At 46.3% G+C, this 25,831-nt stretch overlaps 1 protein-coding gene across 1 annotated transcript in view; it reads right to left on the bottom strand.

Moving 5' to 3' along the window:
* Nucleotides 1-25,831, bottom strand: part of SLC7A6 (solute carrier family 7 member 6) — a 184,072-nt gene that overhangs the window by 131,861 nt on the left and 26,380 nt on the right. The window contains exon 2 of the mRNA XM_075325669.1: nucleotides 35-567. Within this exon, the coding sequence (XP_075181784.1) occupies nucleotides 35-539 (505 nt within the window). The 5' untranslated portion in view covers nucleotides 540-567. The remainder of the gene's footprint in view (nucleotides 1-34; nucleotides 568-25,831) is intronic.

Raw genomic sequence — 25,831 nt, 5'->3', positions numbered from 1 at the left:
CACTAGAATATATCTCGTTCCATAATATACATACAAACACAAGCAGCAGCAATGAGACGAGATGCGACGTAAGGAGGTTCACATGTGGGGAACATGGGTTGTACCAGGTAGTTTGCAAAAGTGATTGCAATCACTGCTTGGCTGGTGGGTTCAATAATCAGCAGTGAAGTCCAGAGTCTGATGAAGGCAACAAATCCCCCGAAAGCCTCAAGGATGTAAGCATAGCTGCCTCCTGATTTAGGAATGGTGGTACCAAGTTCTGCATAGCACAAGGCCCCAATCACTGAGAAGATACCACCTATTGTCCATAGGACAAGAGATAATCCATAGGATGCTGAGTAAATAAGGACTCCCTTAGGAGATACAAAAATCCCTGAGCCGATCATGTTGCCCACAATGAGGCAGACTCCATTGAGAAGGGAGATTTCTTTCTTGAGTTGCATGACATCTTTTGTACATTCGGAGCCCGAGGTGGACTTATTTGGACTGATCCCGTTGCTAGAAGTCAGTGGTACAGCTTGGCTCTCAGTTTCTTCCATGATGAATTCGTGGAGTGCTATGGTCCAACTAAATAAAAAAGAAGTAAGTTAGGCAAACCGGAGATGGCGGGGTCAGCAGTTTGTTACCTCCTAGGGATTCATTTCGAGCACATCAAAGAAATGGCCCAAAAAAGTAATTAGCTCCCCCATCGTGAGCACCACTGCTGTCTAGGAACCCATTCCAGTAATATGCTCTAACAGTAGATTTGTCTGGATTTAACAAGTAGGAAAGTCCTTAATTGAACTAAACTCTGGCAAGAAATTATAGATTGTCCGTGTATATTAGTGTGATCAGTGCTGAGTCATTGCTTTCTTTTATTCATTTGATTCACAAGGAAAATCCATTATTGCATCCCATTTATTTACATGGTTTAAAGTGGAATATATCACCAGGTTTTGGTACCCCATCTGAGAGCATAATGTAGGGACGAAGACCCTGATTCTAGTGATGTGTCACATACTGGGCAGCTTGCTGCCGTTTTTATAAAATCGCTCTTTTATTTGCTGTTCTCTGAATGCTGAGCTCTGTATAACCCCTCCCACACCACTGATTGGCAGCTTTCTGTGTACAATGTGCATAGGCGGAAAGCTGCTAATCCATGGTGGGGGCGGGTTATACAGAGCTCATTAATATGGAGGACTATATGGCAGCAGGTTAAAAATAGTCCTCTAGTGATAAAATCTGTTTTATCAGCCTGGAGATTATCATAATTGCTGTCTTAGGCTATGTGCGCACGTTGCGTTCTGTCCCTGCAGAAATTTCTGCAGCGATTTGAACAGCACATGTGCGCTTCAAATCGCTGCAGAAAGTCTAATGAAAAGCTGATTTCATGCGCTCTGAGTGCAGCCCCTCCCATAGAGCGGGGGCTGTATGCAAAGCGCAGGAAAGAAGTGACATGTCACTTCTTAGAACGCAGCGCTTCGGGCAGCAGCTGAAGCGCTGCGTTCTAATACGTCACGTGCGCATGTCTCAGGCACAATCTTCATAGATTATGCTGGGGACGCAGGACGCATGCAGTTACGCTGCGGTGCAGATTGCAGCGTAACTGCATGCAAATACGCAACGTGCGCACAGAGCCTTATACTAATGAATGAAAACAAGAGACCAATAAGTGCTGGTAAGAGAGTGATACCATGCTGGCCAGAAAGACCAACTAAATATATTTTTCGTAGGTCGACAACAGAGCAGTCACCTCAGTACTACTTTTTATATAGGACATCATATACATAAGATAAAAAATGTAATGATATTAATGAATAAAAAACAGGGGGCATGCCTTATAACCCTCCACTATACTGAGACATTTTTCAAGTCCACACACATTAAATAAAAGTTTAAGGGTGAGGTTAGACTTTGAGCCTCCTCCTTTTCCCGCCATTTATATTTTATAAAATCTACCAGCAAAAATAAAACAATCATATGACTATGTTGATGAAAAGCCTTCAAGATTGTTGGGTCTCTTCATTAGGCATGCAATAACAAAATCTGAGTCAGCTATATACAAAATGACAGTCACTGGCAGAAGTACATACCACTACATTTTAGGCCTCCTTCACACGTCTGTGTCTCCGGTACGTGTTTTGTCCATTTCCTCACGTGCCCGAGATACGGGCACAGGTAGACCCATTTAAATCAATGGGTCTGCGCACACATACGTGTTTTGCCATTGACCGTGTGTATGTGTGCCCGTGTGCTCCACACGTAGACATGTCAGTTTTTCTCCGGCATCACGGGTGTCACACGGACCGCACGGATGTGATCCGCGTGACACACACCGGAGAAAACACACGTGTCTCTCAAATAAAAAGAATTTCTATACTCACCTGTCCCCAGTGCTGCAGTCACTAGCTTCCGACCCCCGCTCATTATGCTCATTGCATATTCACTTCACTGCGGCCGGAAGCAGCAGCAGCTGGGAGTCGGCAGGAGACCGAAGATCAGCACCACGGACAGCAACGCGAGGGACAGGTGGGCAGAACGTTCCCATTTTCCGTATGTTATCACGGATAACACACGGAGAACACACGTGTGCCATAAACACGGCACACAGAGGGCAATACGCACCTTTAACACATCCGTGAAAAACGTACGTGATTTTCACGGACGTGTGAAGGAGGAGGAAGCCACTACCAGACATCTCTGGCTGTAGTACATTCCTCCCACTACCGAGATCAAAAAGACTGGGCATGTTAAAAGTCAACAGATTTCTCCATATAGATCCTGCCACATGACACCTACCGTGTGGTAAAAGTTGAAAATCCACCTAAACATTATATGCGCGACCTGTCAGATTAGGCAGATATTGATCTAAAGTGAATGCTGAACTTTAGAGTGGTAAATAAGACAAGTAGTAATGAGTATTGGAGTACAGAGACCATGTCTTGATGGAACCAGCAGTATAAACAGTGACATACAGAGGCCACATCTTGATGAAGCCATCAGTACGAGAAGTGGTCTATAGAGGACACAGCTTGATGGAACCATCAGTATAAGTAGTCATGTACAGAGGCCATGGCTTGATGGAACCATCAGTATGAGTAGTGGAGTACAGAGGCCATGTCTTGAGGGAACTATCAATACAAGCAGTGAAGTACAGAGGCCATGTCTTGATGCAACTATCAGTAGAAGAAGTGGAGTACTGAGGCCATGTCTTCATGCAACTATCAATACGAGCAGTGAAGTACACAGGCCACATTTTAAAGGGACTATCAATATAAGGATGCACTCACACGAACATATGACTCGCACAATTATCGGATCGCATCACCTGGCGTGGCTGGCTTTTCTCCTGACAGGACCGGGTCTGCTGCATGTATTTCTATGCAGCTGAAATGCCCCTGTCCAGAGAGTGTGCGGCCATGCCGGGTGATCCCGATGCAAAACTCGCCGAGTCACTCCAGCTTAAGTCAGAGTACAGAGGCTACATCTTGCTGAGGGCAATACAGCAGATATTGATTTTACTGTCTTCAGTTTGTAATATTTCTAGGCCACTGTCTTCTTTGTTGAAGCAGAATCCTAATCTCAGAAACAGAATTTTCAGGATCTCACCTTCATTTCCACCAACAGGAACAAAACCTGTTAAACCTGTCCATACTTAACCACAGACAAGATTAAAGGTACCGACACACTAAGCGACGCTCCAGCGATCCCACCAGCAACCTGACCTGGCAGGGATCGCTGGAGCGTCGCTACACGGGTTGCTGGTGAGCTGTCACACAGGCAGATCTCACCAGCAACCAGCCCCCAGCCAGCTGCGACGCGTGGAAGCATGCTGCACTTGGTAACTAAGGTAAATATCGGGTAACCAACCCGATATTTACCTTGGTTACCAGCGCACACCACTTAGCGGTTAATTACCCGATGTGTAGTCTGGCTATGTGTGCAGGGAGTAGGGAGCCAGCACTCGCCGCGTGAGAGCGGCGGACGCTGGTAACGAAGGTAAATATCGGGTAACCAAGGAAAGGGCTCCTTGGTTACGCAATATTTACATTGGTTACCAGCGTTGGCAGAAGCCGGCTCCCTGCTCACTGCACATTCAATTGTTGCTCTCTCGCTGTCCAACACAGCGATGTGTGCTTCACAGTGGGAGAGCAACAACTAAAAAATGGTCCAGGACATTCAGCAACAACCAGCGACCTCACAGCAGGGGCCAGGTTGTTGCTGGATGTCACACACAGCAACATCGCTAGCAACATCGCTGTTAAGTCACAAAAGTCGTGCCTCAGCAGCGATGTTGCTAGGATGTTGCTTAGTGTGACGGTACCTTAAGATTCCCAGGACAAATCAGCATTACAAGATTGCAGGTATCTTCTGGGAGTACAAACTAATGACCTTTGACACACAAAGCAGGAATGAATTAATGTGTCCTATGGATTTAGGTCTTTTTAGAACGTAGACCTCACAAACCATTACTATTCAGTGGCCGTGCTCAGATATTCAAATTTAGAGAGTTGATCTGGAATATCTGCAGTCCCAAAAAGTAGCCCCCAAGTAGTGAAGGAAGCTGGGGTGTTTTTCTCAGTCACACCATTTACAATCAGCCACTAACAGAGCCCATAGCAGCTGATCAATGGGGATGCAGGTAGGGGCAGACACCACTGGTGCAACCCGTGTAGCTGCACAGGGGTCCAAGAGGTAAGGGGGTACATTACAATGAGCAATAGAGGACAGCAAAGGGTCCCTATATATATAGAGCAGTAATGACAGCGGCAGTCCTTTCACAGATTAGAAGCAGCGATTTAGTGTCTGAAGACACGAGCTCTCCGGTCGGTGCAGAATCCGCTTTCTCATCAACTCAGCACTGATCAGAGAGCATGCGGCACTAAGCACACAACCACGGCTTCTCATCACTGACCACACTGCCTCCTGTCATTACTGCTCTGATACATCAAAAGCTCAGACTGGTCCAATGGCCCCGAAGGTCATGTCCTCCCTAACAATAGCATTGAAGGGTTATTCTCAGAGTCCCATATGTTTCACAAAGCACACTTACCATTAATATATAGATTAAGTCAAAGTTTCTTTCTTGTACCTTTGTGGCTTTTTCAATTTTCAACCTTCCCACAGCGTTGAATGTACTATCTGATTCTTACATAGCTACAGGTGCATCTCAATAATTAGAATATCAAAAAGTTACTTTATTTCAGTAATTCAATACAATATAATATTTTATAGAGTCATTACAAACCGTCATCTATTTCAAGTCTGTTAATGTTGATGATTATGGCTTACAGCCAATAAAAACCCAAAAGTCGTTATCTCAGAAAATTAGAATATGTAGCCCCCGCTCCCAGTCCCAGCGTGGTATCCCCACGCAACCCTGTTCCCAGCCATCAACATCCCTCCGCTCACCTGTCCTGTCCAAGCGCAGTATTCTCGCATGCCTCCGCTCCCAGACTCCGGCAGGGGCGTCCTCCCTCTCTCCTGCCTTGCGGCCCCATCCTCTCATCTTCTGCCGCGGGGGCTGCTGCGGCCTCCTCTTGCTTCCAAGCCGCAAGCACTGCTTCTGTGTCTGGCTGTAGGGTGCACGCACGGCCACACCCCTTCTTAAAAGGCAGGTGTCATATTACCTGGAAGCTGTTTCAAAAGTCACCTATTACTTTAAAAGTATTTAAGTCCGCCTTCCCTGACAGGTGGCACCTGAGCAACGCAACATTGCCTATAGTGTGTTGCTAGTACTCAGGACCCTGTATGTTACTGTGTCTTGTCCTTGTACTAGTCTCATGAATCTAACCTCTGTCTCGTCTACTATCCATGTGCCGACATGCCTGAGCTGTCACCGCTGTGCAGCCACAGCTAAGCCATTACCCCTGTGCCGACACACCTGAGCCATCATCGCTGTGCCGCCACAACTGAGCCAATACCCCCATGCCAAAACGCGAGAGCCATCACCCCTGTGCCGCCGCATCAGTGTCATCACCTCTGTGCCGCCATCTCCGTGCTGCTGCAACTGTGGACTTCATTATCGGGCATTAAGAGACTGTGGCCATACTTAAGAGACTATCCCTACTGGTCCCTGACTGCCATGCATTTAGGCCTTCTGTTGGTGTACCACACAATTCCAGCAATTTAAACATTTGTGGGAGAGTCACAAGGAGTGGACTGCTGCTGGAGTCAGTGCTTCAACAGCCACCACACACAGTCATATCCAGGACATTGGCTACAACTGCCACATTCCTTATGTCAAGCCACTCATGACCAATAGACAACACCAGAAGCATCTTACCTGGGCCAAGGAGAAAAAGAACTGAACTGTTGCTCAGTGGTCCAAGGTGGTGTTTTCAGATGAAAGTAAATTTGCATTTCATTTGGAAATCAAGGTCCCAGAATTTGGAGGAAGAGTGGAGAGGCCACAATCCAAGCTGCTTGAGGCCTAGTGTGAAGTTTACACAATCAGGGATGGTTAGGGGACCCACGTCATCTGCTAGTATAGGTCTACTGTGTTTTATCAAGACGACTCTGTGCAACTGTCTATCAGGAAATGTTAGAGCACTTCATGCTTCCCTCTGCCGACGATCTTTTTGGAGATGGACATTTCATTTTACAGCAGGACTTAGCACCTGTCCATACTGCCAAAAGTACAAATACCTGGTTTAATAACCACAGTATCACTGTGCTTGATTGGCCAGCAAACTCGCCTGACCTAAACCCCATAGAAAATCTATGGGGTATTGTCAAGAGGAAGATGAGAGACACCAGATCCAACAATACAGACGAGCTGAAGGCTGCTATAAAAGCAACCTTGGCTTCCATAATACCTCAGCAGTGCCACAGGCTGATCACCTCCATGCCACGCTGCATTGATGCAGTAATTCATGCAAAAGGAGCCCCGACCAAGTATTGAGTGCATTTACTGTACAGACTTTTCAGCATGTGCCAACATTTCTGAGTTTAAAAATCCTTTTTTCAGTTGGTCTTATATAATATTCTAAATTTACTGAGATAATGACTTTTGGGTTTTCACTGGCTGTAAGCCAGAATCATCAACATTAACAGAAATAAACACTTGAAAAAGATCCCTCTGTGTGTAATGTCTCTATATAATATGTGTCTCCCTTTTTGTATTGAATTACTGAAATAAATTAACTTTTTTATGATATTCTCATTTATTGAGATGCACCTGTAACAAACGGATTTTTGTGTACTCGTAAAATCGTTTTCTCTTAGCCATCATTGGGGGACACAGGACCATGGGTGTTATGCTGCTTATCCATAGGAGGACACCAAGTAGATGCAAAGATGTTAGCTCCTGCCCTGCAGTATACACCTCCTGGTCCAGCCAGGCTACTTCAGTTTTAGTACACAAGCAGTAGGATAACAAGTAACAAAAAACGTGAGTGAATACTCATAACAAAATAGTACTGAGAGAGAAAAAAAGCTAAGGCCCAACAGGGCAATAGGGAGGGTGCGATGTCCCCCAATGATGGCTAAGAGAAAACGATTTTACGGTGAGTACACAAAAATCCGTTTTTCTCTGACGCCTCATTGGGGGACACAAGAGCATGGGACATCCTAAATCAGTCCCTGGGTGGGTAAACAATAAACAACGCAACCCAAGGACTAGGAACCAGTCCCAGATATCTCAGTAGGTGCTCCTGGCTAGGTGCTCCACTATCGTTTGCATAATTTTCCTACCTAGGTTCGCCTCAGCCGAAGCCTGGGTATGGACTCAGTAATGTTTTGAAACAGTATGTAGGCAAGACCAGGTCGCAGCCTTACACCCCTGTTCCACTGAAGCCTAATGGCCCAAGAGGCGCCAATTGCTTGCTTGGAATAAGTCCGCAGCCCACTAGGAATGGGCTTGAGTTGCGAGCGGTAGACCTCCTGGATCGCAGAGCGAATCCAGCGAGCCTATGAAGCTGCGTCTCCTTTCTTAGGCCTTTCAGGAATGACGAACAAGGAGTCCATGTTCCTAAAGGGGCTGTCCTGGATACGTAATATCTGAGAGCCCTCACAAGGTCTAGCGAATATAGGAACTTTTCCACCCTATGGACTGGGTGTGGACAAAAGGAAGTCAGAACAATGTCCTCGTTCATATGAAACGGGGAAGTAACCCTAGGAAGAAAATCCGGAAGGGGGCGTAGAACCACCTTGTCCTGATGAAAGATCAGAAAGGGTTCGTGGCAAGAGAGTACTGCCAGTTCCGAAACTTGTCTGATGGATGTAATCACCACTAAGAATGTTACCTTCCAGGAGAGAAGAGCAAGAGAAGATTCCTTAAAAAAATTCAAAGGGGGACCTTGGATACAGTCCAAAACGAGATTGAGGTCCCATGGGTCCAGCAACCGTTTATACAGGGAAACTAGATGGGAAACACCCTTGAAGAAAGTCTTGACTTGCGGATTGCAAGCTAGGCGGTATTGATAGAATATTGAGAGAGATGAAACCTGCCCCTTAAGGGAGCTGAGGGCCAACCCCTTTTGCAACCTGACTGCAAAAAAAAATAAAAATCAAAAGAATTCTGGGGATCACCAGAGGCATAGGTTGGACATTAGATTCCCTGCCCTGGGAAAGGAAAGTTTTCCACGTACGGTGGTAAATACGGGATGAAGGCCGGCTTTCGGGCACTGTACATGGTGGAGATGACCGCAGGAGAGAATCTCCCTCTTTTTAAAGTCCAGGTCTCAATGGCCAGGCCATAAGCTTCAGGGCTCTGGAGTTCTGATGGGAAATGGGCCCTTGGGTCAGCAGGTCTGGGATGCTTACGAGGCGCCATGATCAATTGTACTAATTCGGCATACCAGGTGCACCTGGGCTAGTCCGGTGCTATTAGTATCACCGGGACTCCTCCTGCCTTGATCTTCCTGATTACTCGCGGCAGCAGGGGCAGAGGCGAAAAACATGTAAGGTAGACGGAAGCGTCTTCAGGAGACTAGAGCATCCGTGCCGATAGACTGTGGATCACGTGACCTGGCTAAGAACGCGGGTACCTTTGCGTTCAACCTTGAGGCCATTAGATCCACATCTGGTGTACCCCAGCGAGTGCAGGTGTGTGGGAATACTTCTGGGTGGAGAAAACACTCTCCGGAGGCCAGGCCTTGGCGACTTAGAAGGTCCGCCACCCAGTTCTCTACTCCCGGTATGTGTAACGCTGAAAACACAGACCCCCATCGATTTGGCCCAGGTGAGGATCATGAGGACCTTGAAATAAGCTGTCTTGCTGCTGGTACCTCCCTGCCGATTGACCTACGCCACAGCTGTTGCATTGTCTAATTGGACCCGAATCAAATGACCTGCTAGCAGAAGGGGGGGAATGACCTGAGCGCGAGAAAGATCGCACTGATTTTCAGGATGATTTCTGGGAAGGGAAGACTCCTGGGGCATCCAACATCCCCAAGCAGTGTAGAGTCAGTACGCTGCTCCCCAGACTAAGAGGCTGGCGTCCGTGGTCAGGAGTAGCCAGTCCACTTGGGGGAGAAAAACTCCATCTCGATATGGAAGAGGATTGAAGCCACCAGCAAAGCGCATACCTGACTAAAGGTGTCAGGTGAAAAGTTCGTCAAAGGAAAAAAGGGGCTCTTGTCCCAGGCAGCTAAAAGCGCAAGCTGCAGTGGGCGGTGGTGTGGCTAAGAGAGCAGTCCTTCCTCTATAGCCACCCCTATCCTACCTAGCACTCTCATACTGAATCGTATGGAGCGAGAGGATTATGTAGAAGACAGAGTACCGCTTGTTGTAGAGTGGTCACCTTGTCTTGAGGGAGAAATATCAAGCCCCGAAGGGTGTCCAGGGACATGCCCAGGGAGGTGACTGATTTTGACGGGACCGGGGATGATTTGACTGGAGTCAGAAGCCGCCCTAAGCGGGATAGGGTGCCCACAGAGATCTGCACACTGGTTGAGCCCTTGATGAGGAGGTCATCCAAGCAAGGCAGAACAGCCACTCTCCTGGAGTGAAGTACACTCATGGCGGCCGCCATGACCTTTGTTAAGACCCTTGGTGCTGTGGCAGAGACAAGGGTAGTGCCACAAATGAAGAAAAGAAAAAAAAAAAAAGTCCTGAACAGCAAAGCGGAGGAACTTTTGGTGAGCTGGAGCGATGGGTATGTGCAGGTACGTGTCCCTGATAGCTAGGGAGGCAAGAAATTCTCCTTTGACCATAAAGGTAATAATGGACCCTAGGAATTCCATTCTGAATCTCCTTACGTGAACATGTTTGCTCAGGTGTTAGAGGTCTAGGATGGGTCGAACGGACCCGTCCTTTTTTGGGGACCATGAGAGGTTGGAATAGAAGGCCTTGAACCTCTCGCCATTCGGAACCGGTACCATCATCCCCACCGTTTGTAGCGAGTGGATCGCTGAGAAGGCCTCGCAGTGTTTTGGAGCCTTTGGGGGGATTTGAGAAAAAAGACTGACCAGAGGATCGGGTCCGGAATTCAATGTGGTAAACAGAAGACACAAGGTATCGCACCTATTTGTGGTCTGAGGCGGCAGCCCAGATGGAGGAGAGCGAGACTCCTTGGTCTTTGTCTAGACTGCCAGGCCAAGGTGGACTCAGGGACGGCTGAGAAGGTCGGGCCCTGCGTGTCTAGTTAAAAACATCCTGGGCTAGATTTGGGGGAGGGAGGTACTCTTTCTTTTTTTGTCTGGCGCCACGGGATAAAAAGAGCCTGTCCAGACGATCGGTAAACCATCGGTCTGGAAAGGAGTACTGTAAGAGGCTTCTTAGAGACAGAGTCCACTCTCCATTATCGGAACCAGAGGGCCTTACGGATGGCTATGGTATTTGAGGCGGCAATAACTGCGCAGGTAGCAGCATCGAGGGAGGCCTGCATGAGGTACTCTGCCGCCGCAGCAATGTGAACTGTTACATCTGTGAGGGTCTGAGGGAAACTGGTAGTCATGGTGCCTGTGCGACCCACACGGACCCGCCTCAAGGCGGAGCGATCGAGCTGCTCCACTTGTCTGTCTGTCGGGTCCTTGAAGAAGGATCCATCAAGTAAAAGACAGGAGGGTCCTTCAGGCAGGCGGAAGCCGGGTGAGGGTCCACCGAGGTCGGATCGGCCCAGCTCTTAGAGACAGCTAAGCTAAAGGGGTACCGGGACTCCACGAGTTTACAGATACCGAAGCGCCGTCAAAATTATTTTTTTTTGAGGTTTCTTCACCTTTTTAAAAGGAGACCGCATGGTCAGTAGTAGTGGATGGGAGATCTTCCACATGCAGAGTTTTAGTTAATTGCTGCAATAAGGGAGTCCATCGCAGCTTGATCGCTCGGGGAGGTTGAAACCAAGGAATCATCCCGGTACAAACATCATTCCCCTTCCTCCGGCTCCTCAGAGACTGCGGAACATGTGGGAGAACCCCATCTGTGTACCCCAGAGGGAGAACCATGGGGGGGGGGGTCATGCCCTTTTTCTGATCTGCAACCGGTGAAGCAGAGGGCTGAATCTTATAAGAAGGACCCTCAGGAGGTGACATCAGGCTGCGTTCTGTCCAGGGCCCCCGAGGGGTGTGAGGACGATGTTGCATAGCCGGCACCAGGTTCTGGGAACGGTGCCGATTCTGGGGGACTGGGAGCAGTAGGCTCTGGGCTGGCAGCGGTTGCTGTGGTGTTGGTGGTGAGGGGGGAGCTACAGGGGCACTGGACTCCCAGAAAGAAGAGGTGCTATCATCCCCTAGTAGCTCAGCGTGGCAGGATACATTAAAAAAGTCTTGTAGTTGTTGCTGTAGTTGTGCAGGTCATAAAACATGTGACTGCAGCCTATGGCTGATGAGCCACAAACTGATTGTAATGAGGGAGCAATGCTCTGCAGAGCTAATGTGCAAGTGAGGATATAACTCACCCAGAACACTGATGACCCCTCCCCCTCTTCCTCCTGTGTCCCAATTCCTGTGGGAAGGAGGAAGCCAGCTGTGAGAGACGCCCACAGGCTCTGATCACAACAAGAGGGAGCAATGCTCTGCAGGGCTCCTGTGTGAGGAGAGGTACGCGTGTTTTTGTGAGGGGGCGTGGCTTATCGAGTGTCGGAGGGGACGGAGCTTAGCTCTGACAAGAAGGCATGAGAAAATATAATTAAAAAAAAAAATGGTGGGAAGGGACTCCCATTGCATTTTGCCAGAATTTGTTGGTTTTTGTTTGTCCACCCGTCTCTTGATGATTGCCCACAAGTTCTCAATGGGATTAAGATCTGGGGAGTTTTCAGGCCATGGACCCAAAATCTCTATGTTTTGTTCCATGAGCCATTTAGTGATCACCTTTGCTTTATGGCAAGGAGCTCCATCATTCTGGAAAAGGCATTGTTGGGCACCAAACTGCTCTTGGACAGTTGGGAGAAGTTGCTCTTGGAGGACATTCTGGTACCATTCTTTATTCATGGCTGTGTTTTTAGGCAAGACTGCGAGTGAGCCAATTCCCTTGGCTGAGAAGCAACCCCACACATGAATCGCTTCAGGATGCTTAACAGTTGGCATGAGACAAGACTGGTGGTAGCGCTCACCTCTTCTTCTCCTAATAAGCTGTTTTCCAGATGTCCCAAACAATCGAAAAGGGGATTCATCTGAGAAAATGACTTTACCCCAGTCCTCAGCAGTCCAGTTCCTGTACCTTTTGCAGAATATCAGTTGGTCCCTGATGTTTTTTCTGGAGAGAAGTGGCTTCTTTGCTGCCCTCCTTGAAACCAGGCCTTGCTCAAAGAGTCTCCGCCTCACAGTGCGTGCAGAAGCACTCACACCAGCCTGCTGCCATTGCTCAGCTATCTCGGCACTGCTGGTAGTCTGATCCCGCAGCTGAAGCAGTTTTAAGATACGGTCCTGGCGTTTGGTGGTCCTTCTTGGGCGCCCTGGAGCCTTTTTGGCAACAATGGAAGCTCTCTCCTTGAAGTTCTTGATGATGCGATAGATTGTTAACTGAGGTGCAATCTTTGTAGCTGCGATACTCTTCCCTGTTAGGCCATTTTTGTGCAGAGCAATGATGGCTGCACGTGTTTCTTTAGAGATAACCATGGTTAACTGAAGAGAAACAATGATACCAAGCACCAGCCTCCTTTTAAAGTGTCCAGTGGTGTCATTCTTACTTAATCATGACTGATTGATCGCCAGCCCTGTCCTCATCAACACCCACACCTGTGTTAATGGAACAATCATTAAAACAATGTTAGCTGCTCCTTTTAAGGCAGGAATGCAATGATGTTGAAATGTGTTTTGGGGGTTGAAGTTCATTTTCTTAGCCAATATTGACTTTGCAAGTAATTGCTGTTAAGCTGATCACTCTATGACATTCTGGAGTATATGCAAATTGCCATTAGAAAAACTTAAGCAGTAGACTTTGTAAAAATTAATATTTGTAGCATTCTCAAAACTTTTGGCCATGACTGTAGAGTAAGGCCAGAGTCACACTTGTGAGAGACATATCACATCACCCGGCACGGCCACACTCTCTGCTGACAGGAGCAGGTCGGCTGCATGTATTTCTATGCAGCCGAGAAACTCCTGTCAGGTGGGTATGCGGATGTGCCGGGTGATGTAATGTGAGACTTGCGCAAGTCTCTTGCAAGTGTGACTCCAGCCTTAAGCTGTGTTTGATGTTGCTCTGTTGATGCATATGGCAGAAGATTATCTTCTGCCATCTGTATTGAAGAGGTGTATTTTCAATTTCACTTCACTAATCTGTCTGTTGCAGGCATCAATCAACTCAGCTTTCATTCTAGATAGGCGTTTGAAATATTTTACCTCCGTCCATCCACAGTGAAACTATATTTCGCTCAAAAGAGTACTAAGTGAGCAATACATCTCATTATAATGTGCACAAAGAATTTATTGCTACATATACAGTGCCTGCATGTGACTATTCCAGCTAAAGAGTACCCCCTATTTACACTGCCGTACCCAAAGAGTTTAAAGTGGTTGCCCACTTAGGACAACACATTTAAATCCCTCCTTTTCCCTAAAGTAAAATAGTACCTATATTCACCCCCGGTGCCGGTCAACAACGTATTCTTCTGGCCAATCAGTACTGGCTTCACTCTGCCTCCTACAGACTTAATCAGACATTCAAAGGACGTGAAAGAAAAGCCACAGCTCTCACAACCTCCTGATGTCTTGATTTGTCCGAAGAAGAGAAGAGTAAAGCCAATCGCAGGATATTAGGTATTGTGAGCCCCAGGAGAGGAGGTGCTGACACCACTGGTAAGGCGCCGGCACCAGAATGGGAGTATAGGTGTTATTTTACTGGGGGGTACACATAGGGATTTAGATGGGGTTGTCTGAGCAGAGGAAAACCCCATTAACAAACAATACTCTAGGCCCCAAAAAAGGAAGCTTTCCATACATAGTACCAAGCTAAAAATTTACCCATCTACTGTGCCCCAATCTAAAGGATGGATGCAGTCTCCTGTGACAACCTGGTTTTGCCAGGGCGTCACAATTACATAGGACTGCAGTTGACATCAGCATTACCAAGATTTAAATTTCACAGATAACACTGAATTCATTCTTTAAGCTTTTCCTCGTAGCTCTGGTGCGTATACTAACTACATATAGGAGTTGCACATGGCTAGGACCTGTCTCTGGTTTTCTCTAGCTATTCCTGGTAAACCATATGCCATCAGCTGCAGCATTTTCACATTTATCTCTAGGAGGGCCAGACTAAAATGTTATGGTGCATTAATCCTGGTCTTCTGTGCTACCAAAACAACAAACATTAGTATGAATCTAATACATTAATATCTTTGTGAACAGAACACACATTAATTTGTTTTAGAAACCAGAAGCTCATGTAACCAGGAAATTCAAAGCATGTTTATTTGGGAGCCAAAATGGACGTCTTATGGCTCACCGCTGTGGCACATGGCCAACTTGGCATATAAAATGTTAGAACTACTACAAATGTAAACAAAAAAAGGTAATACTAAACAGATGGCATGAGGAAATACAGGGAACCGAAACCTGCAGACGGAGCGAGGGTCAATTAGAAACTGCCCTTAAATAATAGATCACCATCTGTGGAGGGCAGACATCTCTTTATAGGTGGTTTTGTTAGGTTTTGATTAATTCTGTCCTAACCAGGTAATAAGGATTTGTTCCTTTAGCGCAGATATAGACAGCCATATATGTCAGTATACAGTGTATTGTGGCGCCCCTGTGGGTAGGCACTACAGGGGAATACAGCACCTTAACAGCAAGGTGCAGTGCTCTTTGGCCACAGGTGAAAGAGAGAAGAAATGCAGAGTCTTATATTAGATTGAGTAACATTGACTCAGCAGCCCCTTCATATTCCTGGGACTGTTTATATAGTAGGTCCATAGGGGGGTGGAGCCTAGCTGAGCGTGAGACGCGACGTGGTTGCCAGGACAACTGGGTGACAGTCAGTTAACAGTCAGTCAGTAAAGAGTGACAAGCAGAGACGAGAGTAAATTGATAACTGAAAGAAGGGCTAGAAATAACATAGGCTCGATGTCCTGAGCGAGGGTACCCCGAAAGAAAAGAAAGACACAGGAAAAGGGGTAACCCAGACGGAAAGGGGACACTTTAGGTCTGGCGAGAGCCGGCGGAAGAGTTCAGGTCGACACCAGGATAACGAAACTGAGGAGGTTTGTCAGGTTTATCCCCAAACCATTGACCATTAACCTGAGATCTTAAATAAGAGGAGTCCCGGTACCCATCAAGAGTCTGACTACTAACCCCAAGCCGAGTCCACGACGCTGTTGCGGGATAGATAAAGAAATCGTGCAGCATCAGACCCCTGGGAAAACCAGTGACGAGACTAACGAGTGGGTTAAAGAGGGAGTCACAGAGCCCTCAGAGCAGGGACCGAGAAAGAGACATAAAAAGGTTACCTCACAGAGAGACTCGGTCATTAACCCTTTCACGACCGGACGATTTTTCGCTTTCCGTTTTTTTTTTTCGCCATTCTTTTTCTGAGAGACGTAACTTTTTTATTTTTCAGTCAATATGGTCATGTGAGGGCTCATTTTTTGCGGAACGAGCTGTACTTTTAAATGAAACCATCAGTTTTACCATATTATGTACTAGAAAATGGCAAAAAAATTCCAAATGCTGAAAAATTGCAAAAAAAGTGCGATAGCACTATGGTTTTTGAGATATTTTATTCACTGTGTTCACTATATGGTAAAACTGATGTGTGGGTGTGATGCCTCAGGTCAGTGCGAGTTCGTAGACACCAAACATGTATAGGTTTACTTTTATATAAGGGGTTAAAAAAAAATCGGAAGTTTGTCCGAAAAAAGTGGCGCACGTTTTACGCCATATTCCGTGACCCGTAGCGTTCTCATTTTTCGGGATCTTAGGCTCAATGACGGCTTATTTTTTCCGTCTCGAGCTGACGTTTTTAACGGTACCATTTTTGCGCAGATGCTACGTTTTGATCGCCTCTTATTGCATTTTGCGCAAAAGTTGTGGCGACAAAAAAACGTCGTTTTGGCGTTTGGAATTTTTTTGCCGCTACGCCGTTTACTGATCAGATTAATTGATTTTATATTTTGATAGATCGGGCGTTTCTGAACGCGGCGATACCAAATGTGTGTATATTTTTTATTTTTTTAACCCTTTAATTTTTAATGGGGCGAATGGGGGGTGATTTGAACTTTTAGGTTTTTTTGTTTTTTTTTAATTTTTTAAAACTTATTTTTTTACTTTTTTTTTTTATTTTACTAGTCCCCCTAGGGGGCTATTGCGATCAGCATTCCGATCGCTCTGCAGTATCTGCTGATCACAGCTGGAAGGCTGTAAACAGCAGATACGCTGTCTTTCTCTTTTGCTGTGCTCCGGGCACAGCAAAAGTGAAACCAATTCATGTGTAGTACAGGAGTCATCACATGACCCTGTACTACCATGGCAACTATCGGGAGTCACGTGATCGCGTCACGTGACTTCCGGTTTCGGCGGTAAGTAAAACTTTACCGCGATTGCGCTTATAATGGCGCTGTCATGTATTGACAGCGCCATTATAAGGGGTTAATCGGCACGAGCAGATAACGATTCTGCTCGTGCCTAGCAGGCACACATCTCAGCTGTGAAAATCAGCTGAGATGTGTGCCGATCGCGGCATGCTGCCGCCGGAGGACCGCGGGCAGTAAGATTATGTCATTTAGGACGTAATTTTACGGCCCGCGGTCGTTAAGGGGTTAAATCTCCTCCGAAATTTGTAACCATTGGCCTTCTGGTAACCGAACGGTTTCTGCTGTGTACTGTGCAAAACAAACCAGATGCCAGTAAAAAAGGACTTGTTTAAGCTGATGTGGACTCGGTGTGTCGTCTCTCCGATGTTCGACAGGACCCTGCAACGTCAGAGAAGAAGGCAGCCATCACCGCTCGGTCGCTTCCCTCCTGGTCAGCGACCCGCCGCCCTGAGGTAAAATAGCTCCAGCTGAGAGATCTTAAGCTGCCGACACCATCGCCTCAGAGGTCGGCCGCGGGCAGCGCTGGTGTATCCCGCTTACCAGACACCACAAGTGGCATCACGTATATCCCCAAAATCATCCCTGTACCCCATTCCACAGCCACAGAGTGAGCGACCAGGGCACGAAGCCGGGACCGACCACCTGTGATAACCCCATCAAGAGTTAAGTATCCGTAGTTCCGGCACCAGAGTAACCCCCTATCGAAAGCCCTGATGGTCGACTCAATTGGCGTCACGAACAAGATCGTACTTAAAAACCAACAATGTGTGCCTAAAAAGACTTTATCGGCTATGTAAAGTGCGCACAGAACCGCCATAGTCATTGTAATTAAACGGCGTTGCTCATTGGTTTGCAAAAGGCGGGGCTGTCTATGCAAAATCCTAGTGTGTGCTGAACTTTGACTGTATCTAAAGGCTTTGCAACTAGCCTCAATTAACTAAGGGGGCGCCGCCATTAGTGAGGACAACGATTCCTGGGTCCCTACAGAAGGAGGAGCTGCGCCAGTAGCCTCAATAATGCCAATAACCTTGCCATATGTGCCCGGAGCAAAATGGTTGCCAATCTATGAAGGGAAACCAGGCACTCTGGCAGCTTTTAAGAGGAAAATATGTGCGGTGCTGGATATGTATGCTATGACCGGGAAACAGCGAGCCGCTTTGGTGCTGGGACAATTAATCGGTGCAGCAGAGCTGGAGGTGATGGAAAGATACTGATAGAGACTCCGTAGAAAATGTATTTGCCAAGTTAAAAGCTGCTTTTGAGAAACGCACCCGGGCTGAGTTGAGGATGATATTCTACCAATGTGAACAAGGGCCAAAAGGAAACCATCAGAGATTATTCCTTACGTTTACAGGTAGCACTCTGGTCCTTAAAGCAAGTGGATCCAGCAAGTGTGGACGGACGACAAGGATAGAATGCTTGCCGAACAGTTCATAGCTGGCTTGAGGTCAGAAGTCAGTCGTCAGCAGGTGCATATGTGGGTCTTAGATCACCCTGATGTTGACTTTGATGCTATAAAAAAGATAGAGCAATAACAGTATTACAGTACAAGTTGCCGGCCAAGTCAGTGGACCCGTCCTGGCAGGTTGATACTTCTCCCGCCGGCATATCAAATGCTTCCAAAGATTTGGTAAAGGTTGTAAAGCCGGCAGAGACATCAAACAGAGAGGATGATTTGCGCAACCAAGTACAGCAGCTGACTAAAAACATGGACTTTGTGCTAACACTCTTGCAGAACCAGCCAGGTCCACAACTACCCAGTAAAATACAGTTAGCTGATTCTTCTGAGGATGTTCCGTGGAAGAAGAAAAGGTACATGTCGCCCGTGGAGGGGACCAATAAGTCGCCCGTGGAGGGGACCAACAAGTCGCCCGTTCAGGGGACCAACAAGTCGCCCGTTCAGGGGACCAACAAGTCGCCCGTTCAGGGGACCAACAAGTCGCCCGTTCAGGGGACCAACAAGTCGCCCGTTCAGGGGACCAACAAGTCGCCCGTTCAGGGGACCAACAAGTCGCCCGTTCAGGGGACCAACAAGTCGCCCGTTCAGGGGACCAACAAGTCGCCCGTTCAGGGGACCAACAAGTCGCCCGTTCAGGGGACCAACAAGTCGCCCGTTCAGGGGACCAACGCATCATTCCAACGCAGAGCCATGGACCACACGGATTCTTCAGGACAACCCGTCAGCCTTCGTTGTAACAAGCCAGGCCATTTCGCAAGAGGAGGTCTTTTAAACCGGCGATTCCTGGGGACCCAGGGCCGAGCCTCAGGAATAAGACAGTCGGCCCCGAAAGACTGGCATAGTCGGTACGTGGGTGGCCACCCATACCTTAATATTACACTAGAAGGAATCCCCATGTCAGCTCTTTTGGACACTGGGTCACAAGTAACCACCATCCCACATACATTGTACAAACACTATTGGTCTGATGACGATCTTAGACCCCCAGATTCTAGTTTAGTTATACTAGAAGCCAATGGACCACCACTAAACCAGGTTGGGTTTAGGGAAGTCACATTAAAACTGGGGAGAGTAGAGTTAAAAGACCAAGGATTATGTGTGGTAGAAGATGACCCTAACAACAAATGCCCCTCCATGGTACTTGGAACTAATGTAATTGAAAACTGCCTTGGGGAAGTATTGTTTTTGCTCCGACAGATTGCTGTGACTGCTGATCATAGAGGAGCATAGAGACAGAGGAGAGTGCTACATCGTGAAATTCGAGTCCTGACACACAGACAACAGGTAAATCTGTCTGGAGGGGAAATTGGCAGTGTACGGGTTACAGACCAATTTCCTATTAGGTTACCACCTAAAACTGAAATGATAATCACACTACATGAAAACCAACCTGCGGACCTGTATGATGTAAAACAAATGGGCATGCAGAAAACCCGGGGGGGGCATTGGGGGTTTTCCCTCCCTGCCACCCCCGGATTTTTCTGCATGCCCATTTGTTTTACATCATACAGGTCCACAGGTTGGTTTTCATGTAGTGTGCACATGCATCAGTGTTTTCCTCTTGTCTGACTTTTCTAATTTTAATGAACTTTGGTTCTTTTTTACCATTGCAATTGGAACACATGGTGCACGTCTTCTAACACTACTGCCTGCTTGTCCTGACACCACTCCTGACATGGCTCACGTGCTCATTTAAAGCTGTATATGTTGATACGTTATAAGCTATTTTGATACTTTTATTATCTTACTTTTTTGATACATGTGATATATGTGTGGGGGTTAGAAATTGAGGTTCCTGGAAGTGCAGATATCCGGTTCTCATTGCCCTTTGTCATCTTTGTCCCCTCTTGTGCCCTATTATTGCCTTGGTCCTTTGACCTTGTATTCTCTATCGTTACGATTTTTGTACAAATAAATTGACGTTTTGAAGCATATCTACTCTCAGTTCTCTGTTCTTGCTATGCTATTGGAGTAGCTCTATAGTAGTGTGGCGATTTTCTGTATGACCCACCCTATTGTGTTTGCCTGTGCATATGGACATATTGTGTCTATAGAGAAATGGTGTAGAGATTGTGGACCATGCTCATTAAGAAGAAAAGACCGTAACAGTCAGAAGGCACCACTACAGGCCATCATTACCAAACAGCCATTAGAGCTGGTAGTCCTTGATCACGTCAAGCTCATACCCAGCAGATCCGGTTATACTTATGCTCTTACCATGGTGGACCACTATTCCAGGTTCCTAGTAGTAGCTCCAGTGAAGGACTTAACGGCTCGAACAGCGGCAAAAACATTCCAAGCCTATTTCTGCAGACCACATTGATATCCAGAACGGGTATTAACAGATCAAAGCCCGACTTTTGAGTCTGAACTATTTCAAGAATTCTGTAAATTATACGGATGCAAGAAAATTCGTACTACGCCTTATCATCCTCAGACTAATGGAATGTGTGAGAAAATGAATCACATTGTGATAGAGCTGCTAAAAACCCTGCCCTTGGAGGAGCGGAACAGATGGCCAGAGAAGTTACCAGAACTAGTTGACATGTATAACAACATTCCAGTAAGCTCAACAAATTGCACCCCTGCATACCTTATGAGAGGAAGACCAGGAAAATTGCTGGTGGATTTGGAGATAGACATAATAGTTCCTGAAGAAAATACCTCAGATGCAGATTGGGAAGTAAAAAGAAAGGAGCAATATCAGAAAATACAGGAATGTGTCGAGAGAAGCCTGGAAAAATCAAAAGGAAAAACAAGAAGCAAACTTAAACAAAAGTGCTCAAGGAACACCCTTACTACCAGGTGAATTAGTCTTAAAGAGAAAAAGACGACTGCATAAATTAGATGATCAATGGGAGGCAGAACCCTACATTGTACAACCAAACTTCAACAATCAGAAAACCTGTTTCATTAGTAAAGACAAAGGTGAAATAACGACAACGATGTCCAGGGATCATTTAAAGAAATACCCTCAACAGCTGCAACCAGTAGAGAGAGTTCCTATTCAGAGAAAAGAAGAGAAAGAAAGAACAGTCAAGACAATTTTAGGAGAACTTCCTGCAGATTGGCCGCAAGTAGATGGCGTATACTTTATACTGATGGTGACTTTTCCACAACCTAGTGAAACGCCCATAGCAGAAGACCCACCCGTTGTAATGGAATCAGATTTCTGCAGTCGGTGTAGCTTCCATTTCCACTAGGAGAGTAAGTAGACCCTCAAGTATACCAATTTTACGCAGGTCAACACGTATTAACTTTGGCTGTCCACCGCTTAGATACAGAGAATAAAATGTAGAAAGTGGAATATGTAAATAGTTGAATAGGTAGATAGTATTAATACATAAAAGGGGTAAAGGAAGTTTGCATAATGCTGTATAGGGGCCAGGAAGGTGACTCCAGGGCTAAGAGGCCTACAGTGATTATGACTGATATGGAACCTCACCACACTTAGAAGTCTTAAACTAAAGCACTCGTAACTGTTGATATATTTTCTTGTTTGTTGATGCACTTTAACCCCTTAACGACCGCCGATACGCCTTTTAACGGCGGTAATTAAGGGTACTTCTTCCGATCCGCCGCTTTTTAACGGCGGTCGGAAAAAAGGGTCTAGCGCCCCCCAGAGTCACAAAATTTCTGGGGTCTCAGCTGCCGGGGGTAGCCGAGACCCTGGAGATCATGATTCTGGCCGGTTTTTCCGGTCCCCGCTCACCTGATGACCGGTATACACCGTATACCGATGATCAGGTTACAGCAAATGACCGCGCCGGTAAAAAATCATTTATCTCCCATCTGGCATAAACAAACATGTCGGATGGGAGATAAATCTCTTTCCCGGTTCCCTCCGGTCCCCTCGGTATCCCCAAAGTGCCCCCCCGACCCCCAACCCCCTCCCGAAAATCCAAGATGGCGCGCGCACCGCCGATCACAGCAGCGCGCCGGCCGCATTTCCCCCTTTCCTATGGTTTCTGTCGCATGTGCCATCACACATGCGACAGAAACCTGCTCCCTAGGCCCTGCCGGGTCCCCCCCTATCCCCCCCGGTGTCCCCCGGTGTCATACATACCTGTTGCAGCTCTGATCCCCCGCGGCCCCCTCCTCCGGCTCCTTCTCAGCAGACGCCGGTCACATGTGCAGAGCACGGCTGTCAGCTTCCTGTGTTCAGGACGCTGGCTGCTGCTGCTGCACGGAGTCTGCAGCTGTGACCCGGGGAGGGTGGGTGCAGATTCTTTGCACCCACTCTCCTCAAATGGAGGGTCTGCCCTCCTAGAAAATGGGAGATACGTTCCCTGAACGTGTCCCCCATATTCTAGAAGGTCCAGAGTCGACGTGGGACGTCCAAATGGATTACAGTGGATTTTTTTTTTCTTTTCAATAAATTGGTCAAAGAGGGAATGTTTTGGGGAGTGTTTTTTCAAATAAATTTTTTTTTGTTGTCAATTTTTTTTTTTTATTACTGTCAATTAGTTATGTCGGGTATCTGATAGACGCCGTGACATAACTAATTGCTGGGCTTGATGCCAGGTGACATTACACATCTGGTATCAACCCCATTTATTACCCCGTTTGCCAACGCACCAGGGCGCGGGATGAGCTGGGGCGAAGCGCCAGAATTGGCGCATCTAATGGATGCGCAACTTCTGGGGCGGCTGCGGCCTGCTATTTTTAGGCTGGGAAGAGTCCAATAACCATGGCTCTTCCCACCCTGAGAATACCAGACCCCAGCTGTCAGCTGCACCTTGGCTGGTGATCTAATTTGGGGGGACCCCACGTTTGTTTGTTTTTTTTAATTATTTATTTATAAATAATTAAAAAAAAAAAAAAAAACAGCTTGGGGAGCCCTCCAAATTGATCACCAGACAAGATGAAGCTGTCAGCTGTGGTTTGCAGGCTACAGCTGTCTGCTTTACCCTAGCTGGCTATCAAAAATAGGGGAGACCCCACGTCATTTATTTTAATTATTTTTTTTTTCTTTTTGGGCTAAATACAAGGCTAGGCACCCTTTAGTGCCACATGAAAGGCACTAAAGGGCGCCAGCTTAGAATATGCAGGGGGGTGGGACGTTATATATGTTTGACATCTATCCATTGTAGCATTTTAGGCTGTGTGCCCACAATCAGGGTTTGCAGCGTTTTGGGCGCAGATTGTTTTCCCTGCGTCCATAACACTGCGTTGTGCAGTAGAAGCACAGTTGAAGGATTTTTAGAAATCCCGTGCCCACTGTGCTTCTTTTCTCCGCAGCATAAACCGACCTGTGGCGCAGCTTCCCGAGCCTCAGCATGTCAATTTATGCTGCGGAGATGTGTGCTCTGCAGGTAGCATAGAGCTCCACAGCAGCCTGAACCCAAATCGTGGGCATGGGCAGCTGCGTTCTCCCATGGACAACACTCACATCTCTGCAGGAAGGCTGACACTGTGTACTCGACGCCGTGTCGCTGGATCATGGCCACATAGCCTAAAAGTGAGACATTTGTTGCTACAGCATCATTTTTGTGAAGTACCTGTAGATTCAAAATGCTTACTATACTCCTTAATAAAATCCTTGAGGGGTCGAGTTTCCAAAATGGAGTCACTTGTGGGGGGTTTCTAATGTATAGGTACCCAACAGGCCCTGCTAATGTGACATGGTGCGCGCAATTTATTTCAACTTTTCCAAAATTCAAATGGTGCTCCTTCCATTCCAAGCCCTGCCATATATCCAAACAGAGGTTTTTGGCCACATATGGGGTATCCCTGCGATCACAAGAAATTGGATAACAACCTGTGGGGTATACGTTTTGTTGTTGCCTCTTGAAAAAGTGAGAAATGTGATGCTAAAGAAACATTTTTGTGAAAAAAATGAAAATTTTCAATATGGCAACCTAAGCTTATCAAATTCTGTGAAGTATTCGTGGATTCAAAATGTTCAATATACACCTAGATAAAAGCCTTGAGGTTTCTTGATTCCAGAATGGGGTCACTTGTGGGGGGCCTCCACTGTTTAGGCACTTTAGGGGCTTTCCAAATGCGACATAGCGTCCACTAATTATTCCAGCCAAATGTTCAGTCAAATTGCACTCCTTCCCTTCCAAGGCCTGCCGTGTTCCCAAACAGTTGATTTCCACCACATATAAGATATCACCAAACTCAGGAGAAATTGCAGAATACATTTCATGGTGATTTTTTTCCTGTTACCCTTGTGAAAAAAAAAGCTACCTGGTTGAAGTAACAATTTTGTGGTAAAATTTTATTTTTTTATTTTCATGGCTCAACGTTATAAACTTCTGTGAAACACCTGGGGGTTCAGGGTACTCACCAAACATCTAGATAAATTCCTTGAGAGGCCTAGTTTCCAATATGTGGTCACTTGTGGTGGTTTTTTGCTGTTTACGTACCTTAGGGGTCCTCCAAATGCAACATGGTGCCCGCAATCTTTTTCAGCCAAATTTCCTTTCCAAAATTCAAATATTGCTCCTTTCGTTCCAAGCCCTCCCATTTGTCCAAACAAAGGTTTCAGACCACATGTGAGGTATCACCGCGCTCATAAAAAAGTGGGTAACAAACATTTGGGTCAAATTTTTGGAATTACCTCTTGAAAAAGTGAGAGAATTGATGCTAAAGCAACATTTCTGAGAAAAAAATTACAATTTTCAATATGACAAAGTAACGTTATCAAAATCTGTGAAGTACCTGTGGGTCCAAAATGCTCAGTATACCCCTCGATAGAAGCCTTAAGGGGTCTAGTTTCCAAAATGGGGTCACTTGAGGGGGGTTCCTGCTGTTTAGGTACCTTAGGGGATCTGTAAAAGCAACATGGTGCCCGCAATCTGTTTCAGCCAACTTTGCTTTCCAAAATTCAAATATTGCTCCTTTCATTCCAAGCCCTCCCATTTACCCAAACAAAGGTTTCTGACCACATGTGGGGTATCGGCGCGCTCATAAGAAAGTGGGTAACAAAGTGTGAGGTCCAATTTTTGGTGTTACCTCTTGAAAAAGTAAGAAAATTAGTGCTAAAGTAACATTTTTAGGTAAAATGTTAATTTTTATTTTTTTTCATTCCATATTACTTTAGTTCCTGTGAAGCACCTGAAGGGTTAATAAACTTCTTGAATGTGGTTTTGAGTACCTTGAGGGGTGCAGGTTTTAGAATGGTGTCACTTTTGGGTATTTTCTGTCACCTAGGCCTCTCAAAGTCACATCAAATGGGATGTGGTCCCTAGAAAATTGGTTTTGTAAATTTTGTTGAAAAAAATGGGAAATTGCTGATGAACTTTGAACCCTTCTAACTTCCTAACCCCAAAAAATTTTGTTTCAAAAATTGCGCTGATCTAAAGTAGACAAGTGGGAAATGCTATTTATTAACTATTTTGTGTGACATAACTCTCCGGTTTATGGGCATAAAAATTAAAAGTTTGAAACTTGCAAAATTTTTAATTTTTTTGTCAAATTTCAGATTTTTTCACAAATAAAATAAAAAAATATCATCCTAAATTTACCTCTAA

This window comes from Anomaloglossus baeobatrachus, chromosome 10 (assembly GCF_048569485.1).
Source record: "Anomaloglossus baeobatrachus isolate aAnoBae1 chromosome 10, aAnoBae1.hap1, whole genome shotgun sequence".
Taxonomy (NCBI): Eukaryota; Metazoa; Chordata; class Amphibia; order Anura; family Aromobatidae; genus Anomaloglossus; species Anomaloglossus baeobatrachus.
This window is presented reverse-complemented; position numbering and strand designations above follow the sequence as displayed.